At 40.7% G+C, this 24,541-nt stretch overlaps 1 protein-coding gene across 2 annotated transcripts; it reads left to right on the top strand.

Moving 5' to 3' along the window:
• The first annotated feature begins 251 nt into the window (after window positions 1-251).
• Window positions 252-24,541, top strand: OPRM1 (opioid receptor mu 1). Of its 2 annotated transcripts, none has more exons than XM_050315650.1 (4): window positions 252-674; window positions 15,818-16,170; window positions 17,091-17,611; window positions 23,034-24,541. In XM_050315650.1, exons 1-4 carry the CDS (start codon window positions 328-330, stop codon window positions 23,070-23,072), a joined length of 1,260 nt encoding a protein of 419 aa, XP_050171607.1. In that variant the 5' UTR covers window positions 252-327; the 3' UTR covers window positions 23,073-24,541. The 2 variants fall into 2 exon arrangements, with proteins under 2 accessions (XP_050171607.1, XP_050171608.1); XM_050315651.1 differs by having other exon boundaries at window positions 17,472-17,611.

Consider the following 24,541-nt stretch of genomic DNA (forward strand, 5'->3'; position numbering starts at 1 on the left):
CCGGCGCCCCGCCCGCTGCCCTACGCCTGCTCCGCACCAGGTGCGCCCCGGCGGGGGCTCCGCTCGGGCGGCGCGGCGGAGCTGCCGCTGCCGTGCCCCGCCGGCCTGGCAGGAGCGGCGGCTCCCGGCGAACAGGCGGCCCCACCGCTCCTGCCTCCACAGGCCCCTCCTCCCGGCCCGCCCCGCCCCGCCCGCCGCACACATGTGCCTGCACCCAGCGGCGGGCGCTCCGTCGGGGCGGGTGGGTCCTGCCACCTACCCGACACCGCGCCAGCAGCTCCGCGTCGGCACCGCGTCCCTCGGGCGCGGGGAGCAGGTGGCCGCGCCATGGCTGCCGCGTACCTGCTGGGCAACGGGTCCGCGCCGCTCCTCGCCGGAGCCCTGGAGGTCCCGTTCGCCGCCAACGCCTCCGCCTGCCGCCCTCCCGGGCCGCCCTGCACGGCCGCGCCGCCGGGCGCCTGGGGCAACTCCTCGGCGGCGGCGGCGGTGGTGTTGGGCTGGAATCGCTCCGAGCCCTGCGGTGGCGGCAATGGCAGCGCGGGAGGCGGCGGGCCCTGCGCGCCCGCGGGCGGCGGCCCCTCCGTGTTCACGGCCATCGCCATCATTGCCCTCTACTCCGTGGTTTGCGTCGTGGGGCTCTTCGGCAACTTCTTGGTCATGTATGTCATTGTCAGGTGAGTGCCGCCCTGCCCCGCCCCGCAGCCCACGGGCCGGACCCCCGCCGCGGGGGATGCTGCGGTCCCCCTCCGGCAGGCAGCGCGTAAAGGGCCGCACTGGGGGGTGCGAAGGCTCGCCTTTCCTCCTGCGGGGAAGGGAAGGAGGCTTTTGATAAAGAGCCAGACCGGGTGATCAGGGAAGAGAAACTTGTGGGGCCGTGAGGGACAGCCGGTCTGTCAGAAGCCGCTGCGGGTCCGGGGATGTCTTACGGACCCTCCGTGCTGCAGCACCTCTGCGAGCTGCCCTGGCCAACGAGGCCTGAATCCCGCACCTGTCCGCCGAGGAGGGAGGATTTAAAGGGACGCCTTTGAGCGTATACGGATACAATGTGGCACACGGCCAGCGGACACGCATCCTCGCGGCTTTCCCCCCACCTCTCCCAAATGCGCGAGCAAAATGTAAATGGCACCGCAGCTAAACGCATCTCTATGCCCGTGTTTAGAGATGCCCGTGCATCACTATGCCCGTCTTTAGAGATCCTTTGCCTCGTGTGTATTGATAGACATTTATATATACATCCATGGGTATACACGTGTATAATAGTACGTATGCCATGATCGCGTAGTCCTGGCGTTCCGGTAGTGCTGCGGCGCTTCGCAACTTTCTCGCCCGCAAGCCCACACGGGCTTTTACAGATCAGATCACGCGCGATAAGTCAATTTTTCCATAAATCGGTGGAAAACGGGTGAGAGGGAGTTTAAAGGGTTTCCTTTGCCGGTCCGGGAGCGGACCGGGGCGGGTGGCTTTATGGGGGAACACTGCCACCTCCCGGGAGCGACAGTGCGGGAGCAGGGTGGCAGGGAGCGACAGGACGGAGCTGACTGAACTGCTCTGCCTCCTTGCTGCTCCTCGTTTCCAAACCAAGCATCCACTGAGCCCTGAAAAGCCCAGCGGGCCCTTCTGAGCACGGGGATCGGAGCGGCCCAGAGGCGCACTCCCTGTCCGGGCAGCTCTAGCACTTCCACTTTGCCCAGGTGTAGAGCGTCCTTTCTCAGTTTGAACGCTGCCTTCCTCGAGGAATCGGGGCCGCAGCCGTCGGGCATATGTGCTGTGGCCGCAGGAACAGAGTCTGCGTCACGGCATCGCTTGCAGACCAGCGGCACCGGGTGGCTTTGTGGTGCGTGGGTGCAGCGCTCACAGCGCCAGCTGTAGAAAGCCGGGGCTAAGGGTGGCGGCCACGGCTGGGTGCTGCGGTGGGGTGGAGGATGGTTCCTTCGGCACGTGTTGGAGATGTCACTGCAAAGCCCGTGCATCTCATAGACCCAGTGGGAACACGAAGTAATATTCATCAGTGGTTCGAACTAGAGCAGTTCAGAAACCTTGTGGTTTTTACTATAGAGGCTGCATGCACAGAGCTGGGGAGATTCTCTTCTGTCCTGTGGTTTTGGTCAGTCTGAGACTCAAGCTATCCATGTGAAGACAGAGCTGCAGAAAGGCTTCTGAACAGGGGCATGACTGCAATCATTGGAGCAGTGTTGAATGCATTCCTCTGGGAGAAAAAGCAGATGCACAGTGAAAGCCAGGAAAGCTGTCAGCAGAGAAATATGCCACAGGTTGTCCCTGGAATTATGTATTTATTATACTGGGCATAACCCATAATAGGTTCATATTTCTTAGAGTAATTAATTGAATTACACTTGCACCACAAAGCCAAATCGAATGAGGCACTTGTATTTAGATTTCTATCTAAAGAGAGCATCTTTCCCTGAGATGACAGCTTAAAAACAAAAACCAGAAGCAATAGAAGACAGTAAGAATATATTTTCATTTTACAGAGGAAAACACAAATTAAATGGCTTGTTCAAAACCATCCAGGAATTCTGTGGCAAAGGCAGGACTGAACCGAGATCTCCTGTGCGTGAATAGCTTTTGGTATGACAGAATTCCTTCCCAATTAATATCACACAGCTGTTTAGCAGTTTGGGATGAAAAAAGAGTTTACACGTTAATGGTTCAATAGGATCTGTGGTTTGAGCAACATAAAAATACATTTTCTTTCTGTGCTTCTCTGTAGGTATAGTATATTTGGACAGCAATGGGAAGCTTAGTGATTTATTTTCTGTTGCAAGCTATACCAAAATGACAGGGTTTCAAACCATATATGTCTATATGGAACGGTGACTATATGTGCTACACATTCGTGCACCCTTGCATTCAACTACACATCGGAGGCCAGCTTTTCACTGGATTGAATTTGGCATCATACAAAACTCCCCCTCTTTATCTAACTTTCCCACTGTACCTGCTCAGGAAGAACAAAACATTGAACTTCATATTAATTTTGAAAAGAATTGAGACTACTAATAATTCAGATGTTTAAGTGATAATGGTACCTAATTTTCTTGAAAATACTAGGAGCTGGGACATAGGTGCTTAGGTATTTGAAACTCTGTCCTGCTCACCTTTCAGAGTCCAGCCCTAGTGAAAGCAAAAGTGACTTCATATTCGCTGTGCTGCATGCTAATGTCTCATGCTTGGTTTCTTTTAGAAATATTTTTTTCAATAGTTATATTATTCTTATAAACATTATTATTCTTCCAACTTTTCCACGTGAAGCAGATCCAAGGATTTGGAGCCAGAGCTGTGCAAGTGCTGGCCTAATGGAGTGATGACTATCTCTCTGCAATGCCACCCTGTTATCCCTGCTGGGGCAAACAGAGGTCAGAAAGCAGACTTCTCCAAGAAGGAGTTGTGATTGTAATTATCGATATGAAAAGGCTCTTCATGCAAAGCAGGTCCATGGATTTCCAATTTATACACATTAATGCATTCTCATCCACCCTCCTCATTCTCCCAGATGGTTCTTGTTCAGCTGAATGCTTTCATCCTTGAATTAATATTTACACGTTTTATATGTAGTATGTGAGGCTGAACTTCATGTTACTAACACTGAGCTTTTTCCTTTGTCAAGTACCAAAAAATGTCTCTGAGTGGCAGCAGTAATAGTTTAATGTTTTACTACCAGCCATGAATTTCCTGTAATCTGAAAAATTTGTTGATAGTTTTTGTTGTCTGTTTTCCTTATGTTCTTTGTGTAAGTGTATATTACTAATATGAACACAGTGTTGTTATGGCTATATCAATAGCAAATGCTGCTTCTGGCTGCTGCAGAGTACAACAAGACAGTGTACAATTAGAACCATATGGCATTGCATTAATTTGCACAGTAATCTATAGGCTTTTCCAGCTTTCTCATCAAGTTGGTGGGATACTAGTCACACAATTAGAGTGGAAAGGAGAATATGCTCTGTGATTAAGGCAATATGCTAGAAAGCTGTGATAGGTACTAGATGAATATCTTGAGCATCACAGGTCTGGAAGAGAGGAATAGCTCACAGAGGCCCTAGTCTTCCACGATGCCAAATGCCCTGAGAGGACTGTAATTCCACCAACAGCTGCTGAAGTCACTCCAGTTGAGGGTCATTCCTTATTTGATTTGCTATTAATTTTGCCACATATCATAAAGAAAGGGGTCTCAGGTTCTCTGTGATCCTTTACAAGGGAAGGAAGTACTTTGTTTCATTAGAGTAAATGATTACACTGCTTTAAAAAAAGCAAAAAAAAAAAAAAAACCCACACCAAAACAAAACAAAACACCAAAAACAAAACAAACAAACAAACAAAATACAGAGGAAAGAAGCCCTCTCCAAAATGAAGATAAATCTTTCTACGTTTCTCATAACAGCTTCTTAATAGTGCTTTTAAAAAGAGAGCTGTGACTGAAGCATCATCTAATCTGGAAAGACTATGCAGCACTGAAAGGTCTGGTTACTTCAGCTCACTAACACCTCAGGAAAACTGTTTCACTAAGTGGAACACAATTTGGGTTGAAATTTCAATTGTAGAAAGAATTGATACCACCAGAGGAATAAATATTCTCATATGTTCACAGAAGTGGAGAGTCTGTTTAGAGAAAAATGCTGAAAATCATCACGAGCTTGAAAGTGGCTGAAGCAAAGCAAGTTTTGCTAAGAAATGGAGATGCAAAGAAGTGTTACCCAGTATGTAAGAAGACCTATGGCATCTTCTATAGTAGCATAGGTCAGGGAACTTAGAAACCAAGAAATGCATGAAATTTCTTCTTTGCTTTCCTGTCCACACAGGCATGAACTTCTCTGCATTTCGGTGGCATTGCTTTTGCAAGTGTGTGTCCTACCTGTTCCACTGACTGCAAAGAAAAGTTTCCATCCCAGTGCTAAGAGCTGTTCACTAAAGCCACAGCAGCCTTATCCAGTAATGCGAATTATGAATTGATACAGCTCACAGCACTTGTGGGGTCAGAACTGAGGGAGTCAGGTTGGGTAGAAACAGCACAGGAGATGAATCCCATCAGCAGCATAGCATGGGGGTGACCCTCAGCATCCTTCCTTACAGAAAGGCAGGTGTCCTTGTTTGCACACTGTTTGTGACAGAGTTTATCAAACCTTTGCTAGTGGGTAAATGTTTGACTAGCAAGCAGCTCCCCTCCCTCCACCAAGATCAAGGGAAGCAGACAGATAAAACTGAATGTGTACCTCTGTATTCTTTTTTATTTTTTTTTTAATTATATTCTTACAGACATGGTCAAAATTTGACCAAAAATACATTAGGCTGAAATCTGGGGATAACCCCCATGTCACTGAGGGAGCAGAGGCACCTGAGCTTGAGTGAGAGCTCTGCAGCCCTACACATCTCCAGACCTGGTCCCAATGAGGTCTTGCAGCAGGACAGCAAGCCAGGCCCAGGTGAGCAGACCCTCTGGCTCTGCTAGTGGCTACCACCAGGCACTTCTGGGCAGAAAACAACCCTTATTGACTCAGTTTTTCTTGAAAAAGCTGTTCAATGCCACTGTATTTTTCCTGGAGTATAATTATGCTAATAGTGCTAAATACTTCCTGATTTTTTTAAATTTCAATATAAAAATAAGTCAAATGTTACCAACTTTTCATGGCTTCAGTAAGAGTAGAAAACATTGTAAGCAGACTGTTTATATTATGTAATTATTAGTAAGCTAATGGCTAACGAGCTATTTAGCTAACATAATCCTGAAATACTGATTTGTTTCATTTTAATTTACAGTCTTTTTCCAAATCATCAAGAATAGGTTTTACTGAACACTGTCGAAAAGCTTTTTATAACTTTTCTAGATCAAAAGGTGACATATTTTCAAAAATCTCAAACATAACATGATCCAAATCCAAACGTTTCAGAATCGTAGTTAAGCTTACTAGCCTCTTTTCCATCCATAGCCAGGAGATGGTGTTTAGTCAAAGAGTGGAAGAAATAGAGGCAACAGTGTGTGATTTTCCTCCTAACAAACAGTCTGTTAGATGGCAGAGAGGCTTTCTGAACTGCAGTTTGCATCAGCATTTATTCAGTAGCTTTTTGTGGACTTCTCTAACATGGAGCAGTCTCCCAAAAAATCAGAATTAAAACTAAGATTGGAAATAATAGGTCACAAAATTTACCACTTCTAAATCCAGCTCCTTTGAAACAAATATTTAAAATATTTTTTAAGATTTTAAGTTGGTTATTGTTAAGCTTAGGAGTTCTAAGATGGATGTTGTAGAGATCTTCATTAGCAGATATTTTCAAAAAGTGGTTTATTTTCATGATGATTCCAAGTAAAAACAAGTTTTCAGTACCTGATGATTCTCTTTAAAATACACATCCACTTATTATAACTATATTTTTAAAAAATCCAAAAGCAACTATTTTCTGAATTGCTGTGGTTAGGCTGATCTTAAATGAAATTCTTTTTATAGCCATCTGTGCCTTTTTTGGTTTATACTGTGAAGTTTGGGTTTATGGTATTGAAAAGGGGAATATTATAATTATCTTTCAAAGCCACCTGCTCCCTTTTGGACTTTTAATAGTGTTAACTAGCAAGGAGTTCAACAGCTTAGCCCAGCTGTGATAAGACGCATTCTCATTCATCTGTTTAAGGTTAAAGACTTCTAAATTTTATTTATATTTCCCTTTGAGTTTACATGATGAAAAAAGGTAGGCACGACAGACCATAGCTAGTCAAATAACTGTGAAAGACATGAAATAGATTTTTTTTCCACCTTCTTACTGAGAAGTGTTCAATTATCAGCTGTAAGATCTCGTATCTCAGATCAGGAGTAAAACTTCAGAACAAATATGTCTATGTAAAATGGAGCATCTCCTCCTCATTGTGCTGTGTGGAGCAGTTCCAATGGGGTGAGGTCTCTTTCTTAAGGGGAACAGGGAGCAGCAGTCAGCACAGTGCAAATTGTCAGCCCTAGGATGTACTGCCTGTATAGAAAACTCACCTAATGAGCCAGTTACCCAAATCCTTCTCATAAGGTGATGGTCATCAGAGCCCCCAGTTTCAGACACAATCTCATTCTTGTTACATAGAGATCCCAGTACTTTTGATTTGGCTTTCTCACATAACACATAACTGTACTCCTTTCTGTCATGCCAGCCTCCACCATCACCCGCTTTCCCCTTTTCTCCCTTCAAAGCAAGCCTTCCTCTGTATTTCTCTCTTCCTAGTCCCTTTATCTCACTTCTGTCACTCCTTTCCAGATCACACTCAACAGCCTCACTAGATCCCAATCTCTTGTACACAAGAGACCATACCTCGTATACTTAGCATTACTTTGATCTGTACAGTCTGTGTGTGGCCTGAGCAGGAGATGTTTCAGGTACAGTCCTTTTCTCAGGCAATCAGTCTACAAATCAGGAGGAGGGTACCAGCACCTGGGGACCAGACAATGGAGGTGTTAACTTGTCCCCTCTAGAGAAATGTCACCACAGTTATCAAAGATGTAGTCAGTGGTTTTACTTTCAATCACACTTCCCTGAAGGCAGAGGGAAGAAAGTTGAACTGAAGGTACTAGTTTTCCTTTATGTGTCTTCCTAGCAAAGCAAAAACTTCAACAATAAGCACCTGCTGCTGGATAATGGCAATATATTGAAGTTAGCCTTTTTAGCACCATTGATTTATTTCAGGTAGATGTGTTACACAATAACCATGAAAGCAGCAACCTTTATTAGACAACCATATATGCCTCAGCACCAGGCAAACATAGACTCGGATAAAAGTGGTTTAACAAATAGGCCAGATTAAGTTCTGAAATAACTGGCAAGTCGTTTTCTCCCCATTTAACTATGCTAAAAGGGAAAGGAGTGTACCTGCAGATGACTGTTTGGGCACTGGAGCCTTCATATTACTGTCGTTTGGTTTTTATCATTAAGTAGCTTTTTATGATGTCTGGAAAAAGAGAAGGAAATTAGGGTAATAAGAGTTACAAGACACTGCAACATCTTAAATATTTGTGTGGCAAGGGATATATCTATAAAAACCTGTTCTTAACTGGTTCTTTTCTCATTTTTGGGAAAAAGAAAGAATGCATCACATCAGCTGGACTTCTGTCAGGATATTTTTCACATACATGTACTGTAAAAAGGCATGAAAAGAATAAGAGAGAAATAATAAAATAATTGCCTATTATGACTACTGTGGAGTTTGTGTGTTCTGTCTGGAGTAATCTCTTTGCTTGTTAATCCTCTCAGTCAGACATCAAGGCAAAAGAGCAGCCTTCCTTCTGAAAATAGATGTTTATCCCAAGAGAAAAAATCTTGTTTTTTTCCTCTGGGTAGGGACTACTAAAGTCACTGGTTCGAACTAAATAGCAGAAAGAGGACCTCTGTATGATGCCTTTCAGTAGCAAAAGAAAAAAAAAAAAAAACTGACAAAACCCCCAAAACAGCAAACAAAACAAACAACACCACCCCCCCCCCCAAAAAAACAAACCAAACCAAAACCCAAACCAACCAACCAAACAAAAAAACCATAAAGACAGCAGCAAGTAATTTTTAGTCCAAAGCCCAACACAGGAAAACAGGATGAGTCAGATGTCCTCACAACTCTTGGACACATCATTTCCAGAGAGACTGACACTGGAGTTTAAAGTTGACACTGCCTAAGAGGCTTTCGTTTGTTTAGCTCACCCTCTCCCAGAGCTGAGGTCTGAGAGAAGTTGCTGATGGGTTGAGTACAGGAGAAACAACCTTGAGCTGGTGCTGCTCCCCAAGAAGCAGTGTGCTCTGCTTTCTTCTGCATCCTGTAAGCAAATACTGCTGGATCTGCAGATGCTTTGGCACTGTCCCAGTGTAAGGAAAGGACAAGCTGGGAACTCAAAAGTACTAGCAAGATAACACGAGGTGACATTGGTGATATTCTGACTGAATTTCATTTGTGCTATGGAGGAGAATAAAGTGAAAAAGGAACTTGGCAGTGGGAAAACAAACTATTAGGGAGAAAAGAGGTAACAACTGAAGCAACTACCATCCAACAGTTAGCTGCCCTGTGTTCAGATCCACATTCACCACATACATTCAGACTCCTTCAGAAAATGGGCATCCAGTTGCCAGTGAGTGAAAAGGGGAAGGGAAGGCTGCTCCAGCATAATGTATGTGAAGTGTTACTGAGTATGTCAAGTAACTAAGCCCTTTGCTTTTAGATCTACTGCACTTCTGTACTATGTCATGCCATGAAACCTTAACTGATGCCTGATATTCACATGTTTTTCATCTCTCTAAACCACCATCACAGGTCACAGCAGTGACCAGATAGTGCTGTGTTGGGAGTCAGGATGCAAAACTTTAGCAGAAGGGAACAACCACTGCATCTTTCTTTCTTAAAGACAGTGAAAGCTTCCTCACTTCCCCATTTCAGCTTTTACCCTCAAACTCAGGGTTAGTAGAGGAAGTAAGTTAATGTGATGCAAATTGCACAATTTCATTGCAACCAAGCGTGAACGCTTTCTGTTCTTATGTTGTAGCTGCTCTAGAGTGGGGTTTTTTTCAATTTGTTGTTGGCTTGGTTTCACTCAAGGCTTATTATTTTAAAATTACAGCCTTGTACATGATCCTTCAGAAGAACATAAATAACAGGATGAGTAGGTTTTTAGCCACAGGATGGCACCTCCAATCTGGGTGGCTTTAATGCCTAATAACATATAAGGGTTGTACACAAATTTATAGTGCTTGTACCCAGAGCTCGAATTTAATGGCTTAAGGGATAAGCATTCTGAAGTACCCATGAATAGAAAAATCAAAGACTAATTTTTCAAGCTGATTAAATCATATGCTCCCAGACAGGAAGGCTAGACCTCTCCAGAATATGTATGACTTCAAAACTTTAAGAGGTTACAGTCTGCCACAGCACACATCACACCTATGGCTGAGATACATGTCCTTAACTCTACAGAGACCCATTACCATGTGAAGAAAGAAAAAGGACAGTAAGATAGGATGGCCATCAGTCAAGTCCATCATATGAGACCCTTTAGTTCAAAGGTACTTTCCAGAATATGACCTGTCTAAGAGACTTCATTTCAGTGTCCGATTTCCTAATTTGATTGGCAGACAGAATAAATCTTTGAGGTTTTTTCCAGACCATCCTGAGTATGACATGATCCTTGTCAAAGCTTTGAGGGCTCAACAAAAATTGGAAGTACGTGATATATTAGGAAAATACACCAAAGAAGTCCCTTTTCCTACAGGATTTGAGTTGCATGTACGAGGTGCACCAGAACAGCCATTGGAAGAAAGTTCATTTAACTTGTTTCAACTAGGCGTACTTCATGTGTTTTAATCTTGCCACCCAAGGCGACCTCAACTAATCTAATGTATGCACGTAATTATTCTTCATTTGTGTAACAAGACATTTATGCAAGAAGAACATGAATTTGAAACACTAATTTAATCTCCTCCAGCGTCAATAAGAATTACATCAGGTTGTATGCAAGACCTAACTACTGGCTGTTTTTTCTTTCATCAGCCAAACCATTTTCAAGAATGACTGCTTTCTGCAATGAATCTCTAGTGATAAGCCAGTTTTTCATATATTTTACACTGAACTTAGACACAGATCTTGAAGTAGTCTTTACCTCCAATTTAGCATTCTGTAGGCAAAACCTTGAATGTCTTTGTGTAGCTGAAAGTAGTTATTACCAGTCTGTCATCTTGCAAAAGACCATTTCTGCTTTCTTCCTTGTGAATGTTACTCAGATAGGAAATTTTTTCAAATTAATTTGTAATGGTATGTATTACCCTATTCATTGAGCTAAACATGGACCACCTCTCTAGCTTCTTTGCACCGACCCAATGGTACAAGGATGCTGTAAAGCTGCTCTGGTCCAGAAGGGCCAAAGGGTCTGGAGGAGGGGATATCTCAACAATTCACATGGATGTAAACCCCTTGACAAAGGAGCAGTATGGACATGACTCTGATAGCATACAAACTGTATCTGTTAGGCTTAGATAAAATATGATGCAAACTAAAAATTTCATTACATTTCAAGAAAATAGATGCTCTTCATGTTAGTTGGTCTCTACTCTTGAGTCATGGAAGCCTAAAAGAAGTGACTCTGTGATGGTTCACACCTGGCTCCCTGCCAAATGCCCTAACTCAGAGTAACAACTTCTTCCTCCTCCCTTCTTCCCTTACGGAAAAGGGAAAAAAACCTATAAAAATTGAAGAACCCGAAACCAATCAAATTATATAAAAATATATATTTTTACATGTATCACAGTTATATACAATTAAAGTACTATGTACACATCAAAAGGACCCCAAACACCCCCCGAAGGGAAAGGGAAAGGGGAAAAAGGGACAAAAAGAAAACTAAACCCAGATATACACAATCGAAACCCAGGAACAACCAATAAAGAGCTAATAAAAGAAAATCTTACTACTCTCCTTGAGATAGCAGAATTGCGCCAAACGACTGCGGGCACTCTCCGCCTCCCAAGGCCTACAAGGCCTCACTAGGCCTCCCTCCTCCACATGGGCAGAACTGACAGCAGAGAAACCTGCACCTTCAGATCCACCAGAAGAGAAGAGAGGAAGAGGCTTCTCTCCCTTGTTGTTTATACCCTGGCTTTCATAAAAATCGTAGGGAATACTGGGAACATGGCCACTTCCTTGGTTACGAGCTGGTTGCCAGGAAGGCCTAGATTAAAACTATCACATTCTTCAAAAGTCTTTAAAGGTGAGAAGGTAGAGACTAAACTATTGGAGTGGACAGGCCAGAAACAGAGCTGTGGCATGTGTCTTGCAGAAAGAGAGAGAATCACAAGCCTACTCACATCTTCTTGTTCCATGATGACTGAGAGGTGGAAGGGAAGGTGCTTGTGGCTGCTGTTCGAGGTGCTGTTACACTTTGTGCAATGGAATTCTAAGTTTAATCTAGTGAATCTTTTATTCAGTTTGCAATTTACAAGTGGCCCGTGGGCAGACAGTTGAAGAGTCCATTTCAAGACTTTCTATTAAACCTTGAATGCTAGGAACTTAGTGACTATCTGAGCAGGATTCTCATTCTTTTCTCTATTGCTTTTTCTTATTCAAAGCAAATCCCAGTTGAGTGAACCTCTGCAACTTAGATTTTCAAATTTGAAGTGTATTTCAAATCTTTGTTGGACTTAAGATTAAAGGGAAGGCTGAGTTTTCCCTAAAAAATTAGACAGACATAAAATATATTCTTACTTTAGTAAATCTGATCTATCATCTAGTATTACCAATAAAACAACACTTCATAAACATAAATATTTTATGATACAAAACCTACACTGAGGAGTTAGAAAGGGCATCCTAGTGGGTGTGCCCATTAGTGTATAATGAACACAATTAATTTGGATATGTATCCAAAGCAGTATTGGGCTATGTATTCACCAAAAAAAAAGAGCATATTCTATTATTGTTTTCATTACAGAGTTGTAAAATAGAAGTAATGTCACCCAAAGTGAACATCTTTCTTCATTTGCAACCTTGCTCATTGTAATGTAAAATTTAATATACTTGGTGTTTTAAATGCTGAAATTTTAATGTAATCTAAATACCAGTATCTAGATTTTCATGGGTCTGCATTTAAGATTTTTTTTACACATCTGTTAATTTTTAGATTCTCTAGTGGCTTTGAATGTAAGTGTGAAAGCAGTATCTTTAAAAGATTATATTTATAAACACAATACTTTTGGTATTATGAAGTCCCTTTGAAGTATATAAATATCATCACATATGCATCTGTGTCTAGATGATGGAGATATTTGTACTGCATATTTAAATAGGTAGACTGATACCTCAGCAAAAGGTATAATAACAGCTAAGATCAAGACTTTGAAAAGCTCCATTTTGATGGAATGTTATTTTTCATGCTGTTAAAATTACATTAATCAACTGCTTCAGTATTTATTTGTTCTTACCAAAAGGAATCCCGGGGACATTGGTAATGTACTTATTTGGGAAAATAGATGTTTTACAAAATGTACCTTTCAGAAATAAGCCCTTTATAAAATCTTGAAATATTCAGTACAGAGAAATACCCAAATCCCATAGAATTCACTGAAAAGAATATTGTAAATTTCAGAAGGCTTTTGTTGATTAGGCAATTCTGGAGGTAAATACTTTCTATCACCACAAAAGCTTTGCTTTTGTTCATTTTAAGCACAGTGTGATTAGAAGTACAAAGATTACAGAGTAATCAAGCAAAACCCTTCATTAAATCTGTAGAGGCCATTAAACAAAGTCCAAGAACTTTTAAAGTTAAACTGTCGATGAAAAGAAGATAGCAAAAGGGAAAAATGTGTAGCATTTAAGTGGGATAAGGCCCATTCCTACTGAAGAAACTTTTTTCCATTTATTCAGACCTTTTTTCTGTCCGTCCTCTAACATGCTAACCTGAGAGTCACGTATCGGTAGATGTATTCAATTTTTTATGCTGTATCAAGCATTCCCTTTAAATCATAAGAATGGCTTTTATTACTGATATCATTATCAACTGATGATGCACTCTTCTGACAGAACTGTGCCAGAATCATATGCAATGGCAGCAGCACTGACCAGTAATCCCAGGTATATCCAGCTATAAAGATAAGACAGTTGTCTAAGATGGGCATCTGAGCAGGGGTAAGCAGCCTGGGTGAGAGCACAGAATCCTCAACACCTTTCCCTGTTTGTGCAGAGCTGAGAGCCACTGCCCCTCTGTTGCTGTCCCTGCCTGAGCAGATCAGATGGGAGCAAGCTGGATGTGTCTGCTCAGAACACGATCAAACCTCCAAGTTAGCTCTCTGGATACACCTGGATATGCTCTCAGACCAATGGAAAAGACACTCATTTTGATAAACCACAGGGCTTAGTACAGCCTTTACATTCTGGGTAACAGTAAAAGCAATATAAAAATGTTGCTGCTTTCCTTCTCCTCTGCAAGATTCTCCAGCAAATTCCCAGGAAATACTTTCTCCTTCCTTCAAAAAGTTTTTAGAGCCGCAGCTTACTGTGTACCTCTCCCATACTGCAATCCTGTGCATTTTTCCTGTACATTTTTCCTGTACATTTTTCCAGTTTCCAGGAGAGAGTCATGAATGCTTGCAGCAACTACCTCCTCCTATGTTAGTGTTACAATCATGTCAGATAAATCTAGTAAGTGTTTAGGGGACTTTAAGAATATGGTTTTATTTAAAAATTGGAATTATCATACTCAGATCATACTTTCTCAAGACAGCAGTCAAGAAAGAACTTGGATCTACTTGAAAATATGTTTTTAAAAACCACCCTAATTTGAAATTAAGGTTACTAGTGTCTCCTTGTGCACAGTGCTAGAAAATGAGAGAACAAATCCAGTATCAGTGTCTTCAAATGTTCATCATAAAAAGCTATGTAGGTCCATTCAGCATGAAGTCTGCATTTCTGCAGACCCTACCAAAAAAAGGTTCAAAGTGTGTGTTCCCTACACAGCCCAATCATTGGGATTTTTTTGTAACTAACTCATGTTCTGAAGAGATCTAAGAGCAATAAAAACCATGAAATACTGTATTTTACACTTTGTCTTGCCCAGCAGGTTCCCTGACAGATCTTTTCAAATGGGCTATTCTTCTTGCAAATCACCCTATACATTGTCAAATGTTTGATTAAACACCCTACTTGTCAATTTTGCAGAAACAGAAGGAAATTTTATCAAAAGAGCAAGCTATTTGATGCCCTGTAAGCCAGGTAGCCACAGTGCCCAACAACCTTGGCAGCAAGCAGGGCAGCGTGACCAGGAACATTAAAGGGAAACATTCATTGTACCACTGCAAATCTATAGTACCCACATAAAAAGTGGATCTCAAGTGCTGCTCAGCTGACACAATGGGCTAGCAAATGTTCTTCAAAAATTGGATGAAACTAAGGAGGAATCTGGACTCTAGCAATGCAAATACAAGTTAAAATATAAAATGCTCCTCCTTCCCAGCTGTGATTTGAATGACATATTGAAAATTCAGAAAGTGGGGTTTGTGTTTTTATAACAACTGACTCAGGGAGAAGAGGGTGCAATGAAGGTTGAAGACCCTCCTGCCAAAATAGTCACTGCAGAGCAGAGCGAGCATTCCTATCTCAAACAGCAGGTTTGCAGCATCAAACAGCATCCACCTGGCATGGTGGTTCTATTGATACATTCAGTGCATATGACGACATCTGTTTTCTTGTTTGATTGAAGGAACATCTGTCTAACTTATATTAGACATTGAGATTAGTAGAGCAATTATTTTAGAATTCTGTAATTGTAAACAAATGAGAAGTATAAAAGCCTGCATTTTTAGATTTAATACAGTGGATTTAATAATTATACTAATCTCTTAGGTACTTATTCCTTGAGGAATTACATCAATACTACTCCACAACCTACAAATGAATTCTCTGTTTCTACAAAGCATGGTTATGATATTTGGCATGACATCAGCAGGTATAGAAAATCTATCCATGTAGTACAGTGTCTGATATGTAAAAGTACAGGGTTTTTTCAGCTTCTCAATTCTTTAGCATGTATCATATTGTTTCTTCTATATTTCTGCTATGTATATCCTTTCCCTCTGCATGAGTTAAATTAATCTTTTATTCCTTATATCCTTTAGCTAATGTCTCACTGAACTACCAACATTATGTAGTAAATCATAGCAAGGTCATTTGATTAAAGGCAGAAAATACGACCTTTGACAGTATCTAGGACATTATTTTACAGAAGTTTCTTGTAGATAATGCACTGGACTAAATTTTATTTAACACTGTCAGCTGTGGTCATTCATGCATTGCTGATTTTTTTTCTAGGTACACGAAAATGAAGACTGCCACCAACATCTACATTTTCAATCTTGCCTTGGCAGATGCCCTAGCAACAAGTACTCTGCCATTCCAGAGTGTGAATTACTTGATGGGAACATGGCCATTTGGCACCATCCTCTGTAAGATTGTTATATCCATAGACTACTACAATATGTTCACCAGTATTTTTACACTCTGTACCATGAGTGTAGATCGCTACGTAGCTGTTTGCCACCCAGTTAAGGCCCTTGATTTCCGTACCCCCAGAAATGCCAAAATTGTCAATGTCTGCAACTGGATTCTTTCTTCTGCCATTGGCCTGCCGGTTATGTTCATGGCAACTACTAAATACAGGCATGGTAAGTCTGACTTTCATTCCAACATTTAAACTCCTTTCTGAATTGTTTCATTTTAATGTAGAGGAGTTGAATTAACTTCTGCCCTCCAATCTGTATAAAGCAGGTATGAGTGTAGATGGGCCCCTTCAACAATTTTGCAATTGGTTGTAGTTGGCTGGACAAGCACTACATGTCCTCTGTGTTTTACAACAGGCAGCTCCAGCTCCTTCTGTGGTCCATGCAAGTCTTGCTGCCCTACATGGTTACTGTAGTATTTGGAAAAGCATCTGTGCCTGCTTGCCTTCTGCTCTGGGGCAGTTATGCATTGTCTTACAGCACAGAAGCCTGCACTTTACCCAGGATATTCCCGCTGGAGCTGGGATATGTTGCACGTAGTCTGGCAGGATGTGATACAGAGCAGAAGAGTACATTCTGGACCACTGGTGCACAAAGACCTTCCACACAGGGACAGTGACAGCACGTCAACATAAATCCAAACCCACCATGGTGCATAGTTGCCAATTGACATGTCATTTTCTTCTCTCTATTGCCCTGAAATGCCCAAACTCTCAGCATATATGGTAGCTAAGCCATCTTTCTTTTCACCATGTTTTGAAAGTAAAAATGAGTCAAAGTTTGAGCATTTGTGACAATTCAACTCTCTTTCTTTTCCAATATACATTTAATTCTAAGCAATAAAATGAAAAAGAGGACATGTTAATTTGGTTTTGTTTTTCTAACCCATACTTCATACATGTTTTGCAGCACTCTGTCCTATCAATGTTTGTGCAAACGACAGCTCACAGATTGCTTCATTTTACATGTTTACTTAGTAAATCTTCATATATTTGCCTATGATATTTGATTAAAAAAGAGTTTTACAAAAAGCAAATGAAAAACTGACCCCCTTGTTCTTCTTTGATGTTTTACTTTCTCCCCAGGCTCGATTGACTGCACACTTGCATTCTCCCACCCTGCATGGTACTGGGAGAACCTCCTGAAAATCTGTGTGTTCATCTTTGCCTTCATCATGCCAGTCCTGATCATTACTGTGTGTTATGGGCTGATGATTTTACGCCTGAAGAGTGTTCGCATGTTATCTGGCTCCAAAGAGAAGGATAGGAACCTGCGGAGAATCACAAGGATGGTTCTTGTAGTGGTGGCAGTGTTTATTGTCTGCTGGACTCCCATCCACATTTATGTCATCATTAAAGCCCTGGTCAACATCCCAGAAACTACTTTTCAGACTGTCTCCTGGCACTTCTGTATTGCTCTAGGGTATACAAATAGCTGCCTTAATCCAGTCCTTTATGCATTTCTAGATGAGAATTTCAAAAGGTGTTTCAGAGAGTTCTGCATCCCCACTTCCTCAACCATTGAGCAGCAAAACTCCACCCGAATCCGACAAAACACTCGTGACCATGCTTCCACTGCCAACACTGTGGATAGGACTAACCATCAGGTATGACTAGCAGTGGAGATGTCATCTCTGGATCCAGGCCACCCACCTGGGGATGACATGTATTCTGAAGTTACTGTCTATACTGATTTGTAGCTGTTTGAAGGTCTGAACACCTTCAAGGTTATATTTGAAACTGATGTATGCATTCACAGAGACCCCAGTCCTGCATGGTACCAGTTGTTCTCTACCCTGCTTGATGTTCAGAAGTCAAGGGTTTTCAAGGTTACCCTGTGTGACTGGGTTCCACATGCATGTATGTACAAAGCACACAAAACAGCATTTCACTTGCAGAATGTTTACAACAGGTGACTGGTTGAAGATTAATCACAGATTTCTCTGTTCATACTCCTTTTCTTCTGATGGAGACAGGAGTGGGACAAAACACAGATCTCTCTTCTTCTCCCATTGCAACAGTGAATAAAAAGATAAAAACCTGTGTTTGTTCACTTTTGATTGATGTACAAAGAAGGCCTACCTGGCCTTGTTTGTCCTGAAAGACATGCAAGAAGTAGACAAAGGCTTGTCTACATGTAGTTCTTGTATCAGATATGTGTTGACTAAGGTGGGTTTTGATATAGATATGGATATATATATAAATATATACATACATATGAAGGGCTATTATGCCGTTTTACCATTTTAGTATACTAAGATACCTTTTCCATGTAGAAAAAGCCTTTAAAAAGCAGACATTTTATGGCACATCAGATACCAAGAGAAATTGATTTCTTTTTTTTAAATTCAGCCTATGGTTTCTTTTTTATTGCAAAGAAGCTCTTTTGTACATGTTCAATATCCATGGTCCAGTGATTAGTCCTGAGAATTTCCAATCTCCATCCCTCAGTGAACATCAAGCAAAACATGAAAGCAAATCTTAACATTCATGAAAGTAATTCAAGCACATCACAAGCACTAGAAGAAGTTTGTCTCTGTAATTCCTTAAAAAGAAGAAGTAAAGGCATAAGCCTGGTTCGTTCCTTGCCATATCACCTTTCAGCAATATACTTAAGGTTGCTTACACACGAGTTTCTTACTGCTGGCACTTTAGCCAGAAGTTGGCTGTTTGCTCGAGGTGCAGAACTCAGTGGCTTCTTGTGAAAGCAGCTGCATACCTGCTGCTCAGCTGCTGCCAGAAAGCCCAAATCAGACCATTACCATCTCCAAACAGACTAAACAATAATTGCACCAGAAAAGAGGAGGAACCAGTCTAAAGGGAGAAGGGCTAAAGTGAGCTTGATTAAGCATCCGTGGTTGGTGGTTTTGTTCACCACTGTCTGATTCATACGTGCAAAACCATGACTCGTGAAATCAGCACCTGCTCAGTCTTACGCACACTTTGGTGGTGGAGCAGAACTGCCAAACTTGGCACAGGCACATACATATATGTACGTATGTATATACGTGTAGTATTTACTAGGTGTAGCAAATTATTAGATTCATCTGTTAATAATGTATTTGTGACCCTCAGTGGAGTCAATTTTGTGCATGTGTCCGACAACAGGATTGTGCCTCTTATGTAGTACAATTCCAACTTTCTAAAGTACAGTGTGTATGCACCCATTTTCTAAATTTACTTATGTATCTTTATATTACTTTTAGGAGGGCTGTACACTTCTACCCATAGCAAAGATTAATGTGGCACTGGCCAGAGGCTGGTGAAATAAAGTCTGTTTCCTTGAGCACTGAGCAAACACAGAATAGGTTTCCCACAAATATCTTTCAACCTACATCAACAAGGGAGACAGTCTGCAGAGGCAGGGATGAACCAAGCAATGAAGTAAGCTTGAGAGTGACAATAAGAAGGAAGCTAGTCTCATAGTTGCATTCTTTGTTGGTTAGAGATTTTTTTTCCATTCAGAGAATAGTGATGAAGTTAGTTAATAAGAAATAAAGCATATGTAAAGAGAAGGGAAAGGGAAGACACTGAAGGGAAAGGAAGGTGAGAGGAAGAGTACTGGGGAGAAAGGGGATTGTCAGGAATGCCAAGTGAGGCAGTAAGGATGGAAATGGAAGCAAAGAGACAATCTGCATGGAACAAATATATATATTTGTATACAGAGCTCTAAGAAGTTGATTGACTACTTTGGTAGCTCTTCCTAGCAACTAACTTAGCAGTTTTCCCCAGAGTCAGGGAGAAGAAGATAACACTTGGAAGCTCAGGCCCTCATAGATGGGCGGATAGGTCTCTTTGCATGGTCGGGTATTTGAAAGAATTTGGAGTGGCCAGTTTCACTTCCCTCACTACCATCCCTGCAGTCCCTGCTTTAGCAGCTGCTGCTGTTGCCATTGGTTTATTTCTGCCAGATGTGCTCACTGAATGATGACCTGGGCCTTCTCCCAGGACTGCAGTTCAGCAGCTGTTTGGTGTGGTCTTTCTCACTCTCCACAATGTCTATAGAACACAGGAAGCCGTGTCCAAAGCTTAATATGAAATTTATCTTTTTTCTCCAGCAAACATTTCTGTAAGAGATATTTTTGTTGTTGCTTTTATCAGAATAAGATTGCAGAACTAATCTATGCTAAAAAGGTTCTTGAAGTAATACTTCAATGTGTAACGTCATATTTTTATATTATTATTTTAAACAGAGAAAACCCTAGAGTGAATGCAGCTTTTGCTCTCAGAAAAGAAAAAAAGAAAGAAAATAACGCCCCAGACAAACCAATGTTTGCTCAGTCAGATTTTGTAAATTCTATTGACAGGGTATTCTTTTCACAGGTAAGTGCCTTCTGTACAAGAAAGTCTAGCTTGTATATCTGTACTGATCGAGGTATAATGACAAGCTCTTTCTTGTAAAGACAAGGCCTTGGAGAGCATTTGGTATGAATTTTAATTGCAAGGCTGTATAGTACTAGGCCCACTTCACATAATTTTCTAAGAAACAAATGTTCTACAAGTTGCTTTTTGCCAAGTGAGAATTCTTTCTTCTGCTAAAGTTAGTGAGAACTGCAAGGCTCAATCACGTAAAGCCTAACACTCTTAAAGCGTTTAAAAATAAGCATTGACTGGTGGAAGGAAAAACTTAGTGCAAAAGCACTAACAGAAAACATCATAAATATTCACACTATTCTGAGTTAAGATAATGGCTTTTGGCCTACTCTGTCGCTCTTTGGCATTACCGAAAAGGTCTAGATTATGAGTTTGATTATTGTTTTATCAGCACTTACAGAAAGTAGAAGAGCAAAATAAATTCAAAACTCCTACAGAAAAGCAGCGTCTTGCAAATGCACAGAGCAACTTCTGATCCATAACTCTGATGGTGCGAGCATTTATAGAAATTGTATATGCTCAGTAGACAAACGCAACTCTGAGGGAGAAAATACAGTGGCTAATTAGGCATGTAGAAAAGTGGAAGAGTTGTAAGACTGAGGTGTTTCACGTATCCTTAGTTACACTCAACTCCTGCAGTAAAATACACCTGTTCTGAAGTGAGCATAAAGGCTCCACTCACTTTAGTTCAGGGAGGCATATGCAGTCTTATAAGTATATTTGCATGGAGAAGGAGTGACGGAATCCTGAAAAAAATGCTCCAAAAGCAAAACTGCTTACTTTGAACTTTTTTCTGTATGACCCAGTATTGGCAGGGAAAGGTAATAAAGGACCAAAGACTAGCCTATTTTGCAAATGGTTGAGGGTTTTTGATGTCATTGGCATTAACCTGATTCGTATAAAAGACCTTGGCAAGTATTTTGAAATAGCTTTTAGTTCAGATGCTCAGAGACTATTTGCATTACTTTATCTCTGAGATTAAAAGAAGTTTTATTTTTTTAATTTAAAATTAATTGATAATTACTTTTTCTGAAAACTGCGTGCCAGATATATTAAATTTTTGCTAATATCTTCGTGTTAATACCAAAAAATATAAATAATTAGGAAACTCAATTATTAATAATTATTGAAATCCAAGAAACTTGTTTCCATGAATTAGTTGCTTTGTGACCTTTTTTTATAGCTGCTTTTATAGCAGCTTCACCTGAATGTATCCAAGCAACTAAGCAAATTATGTATAGGCACATCTTCAGGACTATTTAGTCATCCTATGTAGCTATATTTTGCAATTTTAGCTTCTGATGCTTTCTCCTTAACTACTGAAGAGTCTAAATGCCCTAATGGAAGCTGCAAATCCTCCTCATATGCTGAAAATGAGGCCTCAGATGTGTTAAGTAAACAAAGGCTCAGCCCTGAACGCTTTGCCTTTATTGCTTGCATTGGCAGCCACAGTAGTAATAAAAAGGGTATTGGATTCAAGAAACACTATTTTAAAGTTGAAACTAGGAAAAATTGAAAGCTAGTTTCACTTTGATTAAATAAATTAAGAAAGTGATTTCTTACCTTTCAGTTTTGCCACTGCTATATGAGAAATTGCAAACAAATGTGGGGAATGCTGCTGAGTCCTGTTGCAGAAACACAAAAAAAGCTGGGCAGCTTCTGTAACTCCAGACCTTGGCAGATTCACATCTACCTGTATTAATAGAGAAGGGCCTTTCTGTGTATTTTTAGAAAACTCATGTACCTCTTTTGTAAATTATACTTTATTTCAATAATAATTTAAAGGTATTGATTTCTTAAGAAGCCCATTTCTGGTAAGATAGTGACATCAATGAAACACTTGTCAAAGTTCAATAGACCCTTAAAATTGGGCTTTCTTTTGTAGCTGATTCATACTGTCATGAGCTTTTTGTGAATCTTCAGGTTTCATCTGTGATTCTGCTGTCCATGCTGTAAACCCTTGATTTGCAGTGTCTCCTACCCTGTTTTCAACAGGTTCTAGTACAACATTTGCTGGGCAGCAAAAAGGGGTTCTGGACTTTCAGGACATGCTGTGCAGTAAGCAGGTTTTCTTGATGAAAATATGTAGTGCTGTTGTGCCTGCATGCAAATTGAATCTAACATGGACACTGTGGATACCCAGGACTGAGAGGCTGTTGGGTTTGTTTGCTAATGTAGGTTCGTCTCACACAGAACTTAAACTAGACTTTAACTGAAAATCCAAAAGTCAGACAATATCCTGAAACACAAAATGTATCAACTAAAATACTAACTCTTCTGTAACTGCTACAGAAAGCATACAGGGAGGGAGTGAAATCTTTCCATACTCATGAAATTCTTAGAGAGTTCCACTCTAGAAAGAGAACAACTGGCTTGATATGAAGTATATGCTATTTCTAAGTCAATTTTCAGGCCTTCTCAAGTTTTTTTTGTCTTTGAAGACCAGACATGAACTTTTCTGTGTTTTGTTACTTGATGACAAAGGCATGGTCTTTACACTCTCTCTGTGTTCAGCTTTATACAGCAGGACAGTATATGCAAATGAGAAATAAATTCCTCTTAAAACAAACCTGCACACATGTAGACACACACAAACTTGTGGGTGGGAAGATACCAAGCAATTGTTCATTGTATTTGCAATTTCTTTCCTTCCAGTTGGAACTTCAAGAAGCTGAAACTACTCCACTGCCGTGACAGGGTCTCCTGCTGCATGGTTCTCAAAGCACTTGCGCACCAGTGCCACAGTGTGTCTGGGCAGTATGCTATGGGAACATGTAGGATATACTTTCCCTCAAAAAAATACCACAGAGGGAAGAACCTGCTTTTCCAGTCTGTCACAAATTGCTTCTGCAGCACATCTACTTTGCACATAACAGAAGCATGAAATATAACAGCAAGCAGAGCCAAGAGATGATGGGGCTTGCCAGGCTCCAGTGTTCAAAACAGTCATGTTTACCAGGAATACGTACATGAATCTAATACAAAGCAACTGTACCTGGAGCGGTCTGATATGCTCTAGATAAGTTACAGTGGTGTTAAAACAGGTTGGAAACAAGAATTCAAAGGCTGGACAACTATAGTTTGAAAAATGAGGATGAGCTTTTAATGATGGGAAATAATGGGATATGAAGCTGTAATAGTGTTGGGTACACTCTATTTACTCTTAAAATTTGTAGAAGTGTTTTCTGTGCAGGTTATTTGCGTGCTGAAGTCTAACAAGGTCATCTAGAACAACACATTCGCAGTTCAAGAGGTCTTCTCTTACAAAGATTGCATGTTTTGCAATTTCAAAGGGAAAATATTTCTTTCAGTGGTGACTTAACCAAAACAAACAGAACTCCAAGCTTCACCTTCAGCTTCTGTTTCTCATGTTAGAAAAGAGTAAAATCAAAACAATGAGCTATCATTTTTTCTGAAAGAGATGAGTAAATTTAAGTATTCCATATTATTGATTGTCAAATGATCCCCAAAACAGTATACATTAACATAAATTCCTTTGTGAATAGAAAAATGTAGCTATAAGCCTGTCAGAGTTTGCACAGGCTGATGATGTCTTCTCTTTTCAAAGTTTCTCAAGTTTCAGTTGCTCTGTCAGCAACATTTTCAATTTGTAAGTCATCAACCACCCCTGTGTGAAGTCCTTGGAGCAGTTAATGCATTAGTCCTTTTGTAAAAAAACAAAAACAAAAAACAAAGTTACATTTTGCTACACGTCTATTTTTTCTTAACCAAACCCATAATATGTTTGCTTTTCTAACTAGTGTAATACAGTCTGCATCTGCGTTTTGTATTAGCTGATAAAACACATTAAGATTTCAGGAGGGAACATTGTACTGCAGTAAATGCCTCCTTAGCTGTTTTTTAGTATGAAAAATAGAAATACCCATGTAGATAATTTGTGGTGTGATGGTATTTTCTAGACATTGTTTGTTACTTGCTTTGTAAATAAATCATCAATAGTTAAGTAGGGGAAAATGTACTTTGATGAATTTAAGTGTATTCTAAAATACAACTCTATGGAACAGGGAGGGTTTTTGTCTTTTTCTTTCTGCAGCCAAAATGTATTTCTTATTTTCGTTGTTAAAATGTATGTAACGATAAGCTTTTAATGTGAAATTGTTTCTGCCATAGACTGCATAATAAAGATTGAAGGCTAAATACTT

The sequence above is a fragment of the Myiozetetes cayanensis genome, unplaced genomic scaffold (genome assembly GCF_022539395.1).
Source record: "Myiozetetes cayanensis isolate MyiCay16 unplaced genomic scaffold, myiCay2020 scf2-11, whole genome shotgun sequence".
Taxonomy (NCBI): domain Eukaryota; kingdom Metazoa; phylum Chordata; class Aves; order Passeriformes; family Tyrannidae; genus Myiozetetes; species Myiozetetes cayanensis.

What these genes read in the sequence shown, in the direction of transcription:
- OPRM1 (XM_050315650.1), top strand. Translation starts at nt 328, where the DNA reads ATGGCTGCCGCGTACCTGCTGGGCAACGGGTCCGCGCCGCTCCTCGCC. An exon ending in AACTACTAAATACAGGCATG is followed by an intron (nt 16,171 to 17,090) that starts GTAAGTCTGACT and finishes CTTTCTCCCCAG; the next exon opens with GCTCGATTGACTGCACACTT. An exon ending in TGGATAGGACTAACCATCAG is followed by an intron (nt 17,612 to 23,033) that starts GTATGACTAGCA and finishes CTTTCCTTCCAG; the next exon opens with TTGGAACTTCAAGAAGCTGA.